Below are 12,443 nucleotides of genomic sequence, written 5' to 3'. Positions count from 1 at the left end.
CTAGCTTGCCTGAGCAGTTTTCAAAAGAGAGAATCCGAAATACAGTCCGAAGTCTTTAAACAGTCAAGCACCGTGGTCAGTCAGTCCAATAGTCAGGGTTTCCAGGTTTCCAAACAAGAGATTAGCAACAACACACAACACTCCCAAGCAGTGCTTTTTTTTTGTGAAAGAAAAAGGTGCCGGAACTCACACACGTCATACAACCCGCCTTGCCTACCCTACAAGGTTCCATCCAAAAAAGGTGCCGGAACTCCGTTCTGAGCGTTCTATGAGAAAAAAAGCCCTGGGTCTCCCAAGATTCAGAGTTTGTTCCCGACAAATGCCCCTCCCCATAGCGTCTCCTTAAATCTCAATCCCCAGGTGTGCCTTGTGGAGTGGGGCAGGACGCTCTCCTCCCGAGTAACTGAGAATTGCCCTCCTTCTCTCCACTCTCCATGCTCTAGGACAGACATGTCAAACACAAGGCCCGGGGCCCGGATCCGGCCCGCGAAGTGGTTTCATGCGGCCTGCGAAGCCATCTTGGAAACACTGAGGGAATGGCCCCCACTGCCTTGGCCCTGGCCCAGAGACCCTCCTTCTGCCAGAGACCCTCAGATCTGCCCCACTCCTGCCCAGGCCCCCATAGGCACCCTTGATGCGAATGATGTAGAGCTGGCCACGCCCACCCAGTAGGCCATACGTACTCTAGCCACGCCCACCCAGTAGGCCACGCCCACCCCGGCCACACCCACCCCGGCCCCCTGAGTGCAACCGCAATGCTGATGCGGCCCTCAATGAAATTGAGTTTGACACCCCTGCTCTAGGATCAGTTGGGGGTGGGCCTTGCTCATCACCTGAACTCTGTTCATCCTGTCCCAATCCTTAAGAGCCCTGGCCTGCCTCAGCCTGCTCTTCCCCACAGTTCTCTGCAACCTGCTGCAACCACCCAGCAGAGGGAGGGGGGAGGAGGAGGAGGAATTAAAAACCAAACAGGCAGGTGTCTTGTCCTGGCTCCAGAGGACTTTTCAAATTTTTCACCCATTGTACCACTTTTAGGATATGGCAACCTCCGAGTACCACCAGTCGCTTAGCTAGGTGTCAAAAACTTGATGACCAAAAAAAAAAAAGGAAAAAAAGTCATGAAGTAGAGGTAGTCCTCTACCTACAACAATTCGTTTAGTGACTGTTCAAAATTACAATGGCACTGAAAAAAGTGCCCCCCAAGCCACAGCCAAGCAAGACGCCTGCCTGCCTGCTTGGCGACGCTCTTCCTCCTGTCCGAGGTTTTCATTGTTGTGAGCATTTCTGTTGAGGATTGGCAGCGGGGGTGGGGTGGGGGTGTGTTTGGTTTTTATTCCCCCCGTTTGCTGGGTGGTTTCAGCAGGTTTTGGTCACTTCACATGACCCTGGGACACTGTGACCGTCATAAATGTGAATCGGTTGCCAAGCATCTGAACGTAAATCGTAAGACCCTGGAGATGCTGCAACATTCCAGCTGATCGGCGCTTCTTCTGGGCTCAGCAGAAGCACCAGGATCAGTGCCGAGCTCCAGCTGGAGCCTGGCGCTGATCCTGGCGCTTCCGCTGAGCCCTGACAGACCTGCAGCTCCAGCCGTTTCTCGCTCAGGCTTGTGCGGTGCTGCCACCGGTTCAGCCCATTCCCCTCCCCGGCTACCACTTCTCTAGGATGGTCGTGTACCACCTGCCAGGTGCCAATGTAGCACAGGTGGTACCCGTACCACTCGTTGGAAAGCCCTGCTCTGAAGCCACAGACACCTCTCCCTCATCCTCCACAGGGTCCTGTTCCAGTTCATGTTCCTCCTCAGATTCAGGCTCAGAGGGAGGCATGACACCGTGCAAAAATATTGTAAAAATTGGGGAGAATATCAGGGTTGTAAATGAAATCTACAGTCTAATGGCAGAAAGTGAAGAGGAACTAAAGAGCCTCTTGATGCGGGTGAAGAAGGAGAGTGCAAAAGTGGGCTTGAAACTCAACATTAAGAAAACCAAGATCATGGCATCCGGCCCTCTCAATTCCTGGCAAATAGATGGGGAAGAAGTGGAGGTAGTGACAGATTTTATTTTCCTGGGCTCCAAGATCACCGCAGACGGGGACTGCAGCCAAGAAATTAAAAGACGCTTGCTCCTCGGAAGGAAAGCCATGGCAAATCTAGACAGCACACTAAAAAGCAGAGACATCACCCTGCCAACAAAAGTGCGAATAGTCAAGGCCATGGTCTTCCCAGTTGCAATGTAAAATGTGAAAGTTGGACCATAAGAAAGGCTGAGCGCCAAAGAATTGAGGCCTTTGAACTATGGTGCTGGAGAAGACTCCTGCGAGTCCCTTGGACTGCAAGGCGATCAAACCGGTCAGTCCTAGAGGAGATCAACCCTGACTGCTCTTTAGAAGGCCAGATCCTGAAGCTAAAACTCAAATCCTTTGGCCACCTAATGAGAAGGAAGGACTCACTGGAGAAGAGCCTAACGCTGGGAAAGGTAGAGGGCAAGAGAAGAAGGGGATGACAGAGAATGAGGTGGCTGGATGGAGTCACTGAAGCAATAGGCGTGAGCTTCAATGGACTCCAGAAGATGGTAGAGGACAGGAAGGCCTGGAGGAACGTCGTCCATGGGGTCGCGATGGGTCGGACATGACTTCGCAGCTAACAACAACAACAAAATGAAATCCTCGTTGGATAGCAAAGCAACTACTGGAGCGTATAACACCGGACACGTCACAGGAAGGCGAAAATCGCAAAACTGCATCTCACTTATTTTGGCCATGTCACGTGGGGGGAATTCACTGGAAAAAGCAATTATGCATGGAAAAGTTAGCAGTAAAAGGAAACGCAAAAGAACCACGGTGGCCGAACGCCATCAAAGCTGACCCCAGCCAGAGCATAGAAAAACTTAAAGAAATAGTGCAAGATCGGAAGACGTGGGGAGAGAGCTGACCCATACAATCGCCAGTAGTCAGACACGACTGAATGGATAACATCCTCATCAAATAAAAACCATGAACTGATGTTGATTTACCAAATAAGTACCATATGTAAGTGTACCCATGAACTGGAAATGGATTCTATTGGGGGGAAAGCAAAAATATGGTATTTTTTTAACCATACGAGCTTCCAGGGACATGCGATCACCTTTTGTAACTTCTGACAAAGCAAAGCCAGATTCACTTAGCAAATGCAGTGATTCACTTAACAACTATGGCGAGAAAGGTCGTAAAATGGGGCAAACTTCGCTTTAACTGTCTTGCTTAGCAAGGTGAATTTTGGGCTCACTTTTGGCCATAAGTCAAGGACTAACTCTATTGGGAGAGGCGTGTGTGGTGGGGGAGCATGCCCTCCCCCCCAAATCCCTTTTGCCTGGGACATTTGTGCTGGCTTGTCTCGAACCAATGAAAGAGAATTTTCTCTGCCCAAGACTCTCCCTGTATATTGTGGGAGCAAGCGGAACAAAACCCAAACAGATACGAAATGTCTGGTTTAAAAGCTAAAACTTGATTACAGACCTATGACCGGTGGCTCTGCAACTGTTTGAAGTTGCAATGGATCTCCCCAGGGTTGCTCAGAACCTGGATTGACGTCCCAAGGTCCTCTTTCTTCTTTGGGTCTACAGTCACTTGATCCTATTTTGAGCACTTGGCAACCTGCCCGCATTTACAGCCATTTGCGGTGTCCCAGGGTTACGTGAATGTGAATTTACGATGTGTGTTTTTTTTGCAAGGTGTTTACTTTCAGTTTCTGGCCAAAAAAAAAAGACAATTGCAGACAATGGAATCGCTTAACGATCACCATGAAAAAGTTGGTATAATTTGGCACAGTCACGTGGTGGCCCAGTGGTTAGAATGCAATACTGCAGGCTACATCTGCTGACTGCCAGCTGCCAGCAGTTCGATCCTGACCACCTCAAGGTTGACTCAGCCTTCCATCCTTCCGAGGTCAGTAAAACAAGGACCCAGATTGTTGGCGGGGGGAGTTGTAATAGGCTGACTTTGTAAACCGCTTAGAGAGGGCTGTACAGCACTGTGAAGTGGTATATAAATCTAAGTGCTATTGCTATTAACAATCAGCATGATTTAGACCGCAACTCTGGGCTCCATCATAATCATAAGTCGAAGACTGCCTGCATGTCCTCATTGTGCTGTATCTCCCAGCCCATCTTTGAGATTTGTCAGTGCAAATTCCAATGCTGTATGTGTAAAACTGAAATCAGCACGGTATTCCTTCATTAGCAGATCAGGCATCTGATCTTTCACTGCAGCTGAGTCCTGTAAGAAAAGTGAATCCAAGCCCAGAGTCAAAGGATGAAGAGGAGGAGGAGGAATTGCCCAGCATCTTCTTGCATCAAGGTAGTTACTACTTTTGCCCTGCTGCTCTCTTCAACATATTGTATCTCCAAACCCAACATAGCTGATAAGCAGTGGCTGAACCAAATCTCATAATATCTGGTAGGGATCATACTATCTTGGATTGGTGGGCGAGGGCGAATCTCCACAAAGATGGTTCACCAAGGCTCGGGGCCACTTCAAGAAGGCCTTGTGTCTTCTGCTTGCTTGCTCAGCCGGAAGGGTGTTGCAGCATAAATAAAAAAGGGACGTCACTTCGATCACGGTTGCCCTTATGGCTCATTTAAGCCTCCTGTGGACACCCATCCTCAGTCACATAGAGCGACAGTAAGATAAGCAGGATTTCAGCCTTCTGAAATGGGCAGTTGCTTGGCTTCATAAGCCCTGGGCTCCTTTACATCAATGATTCTCAACCTGAGGGGCCGCAGCGTCGTCGTAGGGGTTGGCGAAGGCGTGAAAAACCATGTTGTGATTTCAACTTGAATTAAGTCCTGGGGGGGGGGGTTTCCATGGACATGGTCTGTGGCCACAAAAGGTTATTTAAAGGGGGTCTGTGGTGAAGGAAAGGTTGAGAAACCCCACTTTACATCCGTAGTCCTGGAATTGCAACTTTTGGGGGAACTGCTGGAAACATGACCTGTTTTGAAACCCAAGAGCCAGTTTGGCATAGTGGTGAAGGCACCAGGCTAGAAACTGGGAAACTCTGAGTTCTAGTCCTGCCTTAGCCACCAAGCCAGCTGGGGAAGAGTTTGGACCAGGGGTAGGCAACCTTGGCTCTTTTATGACTCGTGGACTTCAACTCCCAGAATTCCTGAGCCAGCCATGCTGAGGGGAAAGGGAAAGATTTCCAAGCTGAGCCATGCTGGCTCAGGAATTCTGGGAGTTGGAGTCCACGAGCCATAAAAGAGCCAAGGTTGCCTACCCCTGCTCTATACAATTCTCTGATGTAAGGCCGAACAACAGTACAGCAGAAGTTTCACTACGAATTCCTTGCGAGAGTGTTATTCCAGTTTTAATCCTTTCTCCAAACTCTATGCATTGTAGAGCCTTGTTGTTTTGAAGCGGGGATGATGGTTTGGTGCAAGCTACCAAGATATCCCTACTGGCCAGCTGTGGTAAGAGTATTAATTAATTATTTATTTACTTATAGAAGCAGTTTATATAGTTGTCCATCTTGCAGCTGTGACTCTAGGAAGTGCACAGAGTAACAACATGACCCCTTGCATTTACCAAATAATCATCCAAAATAATAATGGTACAACAATTACACCCAGAATCTAAAAACTGTTCCATTTTAATCAACAACAAAAAAATGGTCAAGACCAAGTCCTAAAGTGCTTTTTCAAAAGGCAAGACTTTATTTTTTGAAGAGAATTAGAATTAGAATTAGAATTGGGAATAGAATAGAATAGAATAGAATAGAATAGAATAGAATAGAATAGAATAGAATAGAATAGAATAGAATAGAATAGAATAGAATAGGATCTTGGAGGTCTTCAGGCAGGAAACCCTATACCATTTCAGACAAATGGCTGTCCAGTCTCTTCTTAAAAACTTCCAGTGTTGGAGCATTCATCGCTTCTGGAGTCACGTTGTTCCACTGATTAATTTTTCTAAGTGTTAGGTAGTTTCTCCTTAGTTCTAGGTTGCTTCTCTCCTTGACTAGTTTCCATCCATTGCTTCTTGTCCTGCCTTCGGGCGCTTTGGAGAATAGCTTGACTCCCTCTTCTTTGGGGCAGCCCCTGAGATACTGGAAGACTGCTATCCTGTCAATTATACATAGTCCTCAACGTATGACCACAATTGGATCAGGATTTCCATTCCTAAGCATGGCATGGAAGACAGCTGGGAAGGTTGCAAATGGTGATCTCATGATCCCGGGACACTGCAACTGTGGTAAATATATTTTTTTATTTTTTTTTATTTTAATTCCATTTATATCCCGCCCTTCTCCGAAGACTCAGGGCGGCTTACAAGCTTAGCAGTAAATATATGCCGGTTGCCCAGCACCTATATTTGGATCACGGGACCATGGGGATGCTGCCACAGTTGTAATCGCAAGGGTCACTCATAAATCACTTTTTGCAGTATCAGTAATGAAGAATATTTGCAGCTTGGTTGAAATGAGGAGTCCTTGGTGCACCCTGAGCTTGGTTGTTTTCTTGCAGATGTTTTTTTTTTTACCCAAACTAGGAACATCCTCATCAGTGCTAGTAAGACTGAAGGATAAATTGAGAGCAAGTCTTACTAAGCACTAATAATAATAATAATAAGTTGGAAGGGACCTTGGAGGTCATCTAGTCCAACCCCCTGCTCAGGCAGGAGACCCTATACCATTTCAGACAAGTGGCTGGCCGGTCTCTTCTTAAAAACCTCCAGTGTTGGAGCATTCACCACTTCTGGAGGCAGGTTGTTCCACTGGTTAATTGTTCTAACTGTCAGGAAGTTTCTCCTTGCTTCTCTCCTTGGTTAGTTTCCATCCATTGCTTCTTGTCCTGCTTTCAGGTGCTTTGGAGAATAGCTTGACTCCCTCTTCTTTGTGGCAGCCCCTGAGATATTGGAACACTGCTATCATGTCACCCCTCGTCCTTCTCTTCGTTAAACTACACATACCCAATTCCAGCAACCGTTCCCCATATGTTTTAGCCTCCAGTCCCCCAATCATCTTTGTTGCTCTTCTCTGTACTCTTTCTAGAGTCTCGACATCTTTTTTACATCGTGGTGACCAAAACTGGATGCAGTATTCCAGGTGTGGCCTTACCAAGGCATTGTAAAGTGGTATTAGTACTTCAGTGATGTTACCTAGTTGGGTAATGAAATGTCTGAAAGAAAACAAATAAGCTCAGAGAACACCCAGGACCCTTCCCTTTTTCCAATGCCATTGTATCCTGGAATGATCACTTGAGGGCTGCCTATACTTGCTGTTTAATTACTTTTTAATTTTTGTACCTTGTTTTTTATTATGTATTGCCCTGTTCACCGCCCTGAGTCCTTTGGGAGAAGGGCGGTATACAAATCAAATAAATAATAAATAAATAGATAGATAGATAGATAGATAGATAGATAGATAGATAGATAGATAGATAGATTGTTTCTGTGCCTTTGAGTCATTTTCAACTCCTAGCAACCACAAAACAGCCACAATTTTATTGCATCTTCCTTTTCCTCAAAGTAACATTGGGGACAAATGTCCACAGAGCCGGGAATTGTCCAGAATTCCCCGACCGGTCCTATAGTTCGTAGACATCAACTCCCAGAATTCATGCTAGATGAGAAATTCTGGGAGTTGACGTCTACACCTCTTAAAATTGTTTAAGTTGAAAAAAAACTGCCCTGGAGCACCTTTGGGGTAGAAAGTTGGGATTTAAAAAAAAATCAAAGTGACAACAGTAGAACTGTTGGTCTCCTTTTAATTATTTTTATTTTTAGCATATTTTATTGATTTTTTTAGAATAACAATCTTTAGTGCTTAGTAAACAACATGTTGTCTGGGTTCATATATTTAACAACAGTCAATAGTAGTTAATTTCTATACTTTCATAATCAACATATTAACTAGAAATACTTTTCCTTGGTCCTCTCTTCTTCCAATGGTGTTCTCCTTTTACCAACATTAAGCAAATATCGTTCTTAATACTACCAACACACACAAATTTAAATATAAACTTTTTCCCCTAATATTTCACAATAACATCAGTATGTAACGTCTTTTCTAGTCAGCTTATTTTACAGTTGCATTTGCAAAAAAAATCATCTTATGTAAATCACTGTCGGTCCTGTTTTCAGAACTCTTATTTAAGCTTAGTTTCCCCTCAGTAATCAAGACATTTCTTGTCAGTTATGGTTTTCTCAAAATTGATTACATTTAAATATCCAAAATATTTCATATGTTTAAATCATCCCAATATTTTTACATTTCCCATATCATAAAAAGGAAAGAAAAAAGAAAGAAAATTCTATACTACTTATAAATCACATTTTTCTTACTGCAAAACCTCTTCATTTCCAAAATTTAACCATTCTTTTAACCATATTTAGACAAATACTTGGTCATATGATACTCCACCTGGTATGCCAAGTCATCTCTCTTAACTCTGGTTCTCGCCTGTTCTTATTTAAACTTAGGTTCCCCCTCAGTATTCAAAACATTTCTTATCAGTTATAATTTTCTCCAGGTTGATTATATTTGAATATCCAATCTCATTTTTAATATTTCCCATATCATAAAGCAATACTATACTACTTATAAGTCACTTCTCTCTTACTATAGAACCAATTCGTATCCAAAATTTAACTATTCTTTTAACCATATTCAAACAAGTGTTTTTGTCATGTAGTACTCCATCTGATAAGTCAAATCATCTCTCTTGAATCTGGCTCTCACCTTCTTCTGTTGCCTAGCAGCTTTCCAAGTCAGTGTATTCAGCTTACCATATGATTCTTCCTGTATTTTTATATGTTTGTTAGGAATGGGAAAAACAAATTGAATAAGGTGCCGCTGAGGGGGAGTTTCACCCATCTATACTTGTTAAGAAGCCTCCACTTTCCTTCTCCCTCAATTTCTCCTTCCATTTTTTGTCTCCCAGACTCTAGTAGTTGCCGTGATAGGTCTGTTGTCCATTTTATCAAATCTTCTTTCTTGTCTTCAGGTTTATTTTGCTCTGAAAAATGAAATACGTCTTCCAATATTATAGCAAAATCTTGTACAATTTACTTTGTGTTAAGTTGTGGTTTTCTTTATTTGTAGCCTCCATTTTTGAATCACTTTCCTCTGATTTTTGTTCTGTTTTCTGATTTGTTTGTTCATTCTTTATCACTATTTTCTGAGAATTTTTTTAATTGTAAGCTTAGGTCAAAAATGTGTTCATTTATATCATCAAAGTTATTTTTATTCTCATTAATATTTAAAGCCATTGTCATTTGAATTAGTTGCAACATAGTGTACATTTCCTCCAGGAAAATCTTTGTCTTATCTTGAAGTATTTCTCCTGCAGATCTCTCATGTTCCAGTCTGGGGATTTTAGAAAATAATATTGCATGTGGTTTCTTACCAGTTTTAGTTGTATATGCAACCTCTATTTTCATCAAACCAACAAGTATAGTCTTTTATATTTCTTATCTTTATAAACAATCCAAAATGTTCAATCATTTAAAAACAATCCAGTAATTTCCCCCCTAGAAGAATAGCCAAAAGGTCAAAGTTTTTCTTTCTCTGCAGACTATTCTTAAATTTAAATATCCCAGCTCAGTAAGTATTTATAATCCAAGAAGGTCAGCAGTTTTTATAAACAATTGTATTTTTCATTCTGCAATAGATAGCCCAGTGTGTTTTCTTTCTTCTATTCCCAGCTGTTCTGTTTAGCTAGCAGTCCTTGAGGATCAAAGGGATAAAAGCACTGTTTCTGGGCGTCTTGCCAATTTCTGAGGCAAGACAGCTATAGTTCTATACTCTGTTCTACCACTAGATGTCAGTGTCTGTTTATTTTCCAGCTTTTAAAATGAAAAGATTATTTTCTTGTAATTCTGTCAATATTGTTTTAAATAGAAAATCTTAATAGTTTCCATAGTTTTCAGTTTTATCTAAATCAGGGGTGTCAAACTCAATTTCATTGAGGGCCGCATCAGCATTGCAGTTGCCCTCAGGGCTGGGTGGGTGTGGCCAGGGTGGGCGTGGCCTACTGGGTGGGCGTGGCTGGAGTGCATATGGCCTACTGGGCGGGCGTGGCCAGCTCTACATCGTTCGCATCAAGGGTGCCTATGGGGGCCTGGGCAGGAGTGGGACAGATCTGAGGGTCTCTGGCGGAAGGAGGGTCTCTGGGCCAGGGCCAAGGCAGTGGGGGCCATTCCCCTCACTGTTTCCAGGATGGCTTTGCGGGCCACATGAAACCACTTCGCGGGCCGGATCCGGCCCCTGGGCCTTGTGTTTGACATGTCTGATCTAAATTATAGCTTTACATTACAAGTAATCCGAGTTATGAGTGTTCACTTAATGCTTGTTCAAAGTTACATGATGAGCACCCCCTAGTACTTATGAGCAAGTCCCGAAATTATGAATATTGCAGCACCACAGTAGTCGTTCACCCTTACGAGTGACCGCAATGGCTCTGCAAAATTCACCCTGGTTATTCCCTCCTTCCCCACCCCCGCCCGGTTCTCCCTAGGCACCAGGCCTTCAGTAATCACCCTGCAAAGATCAGGATCCTTCGCTTTCTTGACTGCTCCAGGCCTTCAGTGCGTTCATAGAGAATGGAAGCCTAAAGTAACGCAAGATCACATGAGATCAGTGGGGCGAGATCTCATGCTACTGGTCTTACGTGATCTCATGGTACTTTAGGCCTATGTTCTCTGCAACGGAGAATGGAACTGAAGCTGGGGGATGCTTCCCTGTGTCTCTGGAGGCTGGATTAGGGCTCCGGAGGCCTTTTCCAGGATGCTGCAGTCCAGATTTGAGGCTGGTGAACGCTTCCGCAACCCCCCCACAGCTCGATCGGGCCTGGAAAAGGCCTCCGGAGCCAGGATCGGGCATTGGGGAGGTCGCGGAAGCGTTCCCCAGCCTCATATCTGGGCCACAGCAGCCTGGAAAAGGCCTCCAGAGCCTGGATCGGGCCGCAGGGTGTCGCAGAAGCATTCCCCAGCCTCAAATCCAGGCAGCAGCAGGAACCGCGGCAGACAGGAGACAGATCTTTTCCAGGTGAGTCTGGCGCGGCAGGAAGGGAGGGGGAAGCATGTGGTATTTTAGTGGGTCACAGATGCCTTGGGGGCCTGTTCCAGCACTAGGCCCTCCATGGCCTTCCCCATCCTGAGATACCTCATGTTTGCTTAACTAGCCATGTGTGTTTTAACGAGCAAGGGAGTGATCTCGTACTTCAAATGAGATTCACTCTACAAGTTTTCGAGTTATGAGTGGAATGGGCAGGCTCTGTTACACTCGTAACTCGAAGACTATCTGTAGTCCATTTCAATGTATTTCAGTTCCCCATAAAAATTAAATCACTGCTTCAGTCTATGGAAGGGTGGGTTTATAGTCCCTTCTCACTTTCAGAAGATTTTTTGCTTCTTGGGGATCTTTTCCAGGAAATCAGTTTCAAAGTAAAGAAAAGAAGATCTATATTCTCACCCAGCTCCAACATGCTGTTCACAGTTATTCTTAGTTGGTGCTTTTGGACTTCTGTTGCCAGTAGCTTGGGCTACTCACCGGAGTGCAGCTAGCCTTTTTCCTGTCAGGTTGGAGAGCTTCCCCCGGATCAAACGGATTGACCACCATTGTTCCGCGATCATCGGGGTGCCTCTCCTTCTTCATCCCCTCTCCAGGGCGACTTTTGACCCATTTAGGGTCTCCAGGCAGGACGAAACCAGCCGTGGAATACGGAGCTCCGCAATCCCTCGGCTACATCGCTACGATGCAAAACTGGAAGCCCTGGTCTCCTTTTAATTAATTTTGCTCACATGATCTAGCTCAAGGGTAGGTAACTACGACCCCTTTACCACCTGTGGACTTCAACTGCCAGAATTTCATGCTGGTTCAGGAATTCTGGGAGTTGAAGAGCATAGGTAGTAAAGGGGCCATAGTTGCTGGCCCTGATCTAGCTCAAAATGTGCTGCAAAGGTCCAGCTGCAGAGATGTAGCCAGGCCAACAAATCTGTGTACTTGTCCCTTTGAATAGATACATTGATTGCAAAGCTGTGGCCCTCCGAGCTGTTCAGCTGTTCTGCTTGTCTCCTGGCAGGTGAAAAAGGTAAATCGGAAAGCTAAGAAAGCCAATGTCGTCCTCATAGAGAAATGCATGGATGCCACGAAAACCAAGGGGTAAATAAAGCTATTTTAATTCCCTGGTGTTGAGCTCCTCTGCCGTTCCCTTTTGATTTTATTTCTTGATGTGAGCCCTTTTCTGCCGCCTCCTCCTGATGGCTGAGTCACAGGTAGTCCTTGACGGATGGCCACAGTTGAGTCCCAAATTTTCCACTGCTAATCGAGACAGCAGCTAGGTGAGTTTTCCCCCATTTTACAACCTCCTTGGCGCAGTTGTTCAGCGAATCACCACAGTGGTTAAGTTAGCAACCCGGGTTGTTAAGCAAATCTGGCTCCCCCATTGACTTTGCTTGTCAGCAGG

At 44.9% G+C, this 12,443-nt stretch overlaps 1 protein-coding gene across 1 annotated transcript in view; it reads left to right on the top strand.

The window, feature by feature from the left end:
- Positions 1-12,443, top strand: part of PWWP3A (PWWP domain containing 3A, DNA repair factor) — a 44,851-nt gene that overhangs the window by 17,857 nt on the left and 14,551 nt on the right. Inside the window, exons 6-8 of the mRNA XM_083363477.1 lie at positions 4,222-4,335; positions 5,377-5,447; positions 12,060-12,139. Of these exons, the coding sequence (XP_083219603.1) occupies positions 4,222-4,335; positions 5,377-5,447; positions 12,060-12,139 (265 nt within the window). The remainder of the gene's footprint in view (positions 1-4,221; positions 4,336-5,376; positions 5,448-12,059; positions 12,140-12,443) is intronic.

This window comes from Vipera ursinii (assembly GCF_947247035.1).
Source record: "Vipera ursinii genome assembly, chromosome: 1".
Taxonomy (NCBI): domain Eukaryota; kingdom Metazoa; phylum Chordata; class Lepidosauria; order Squamata; family Viperidae; genus Vipera; species Vipera ursinii.
Note: the sequence above shows the minus strand (reverse complement) of the source record. Positions and strands in the feature narration are given on the sequence as shown.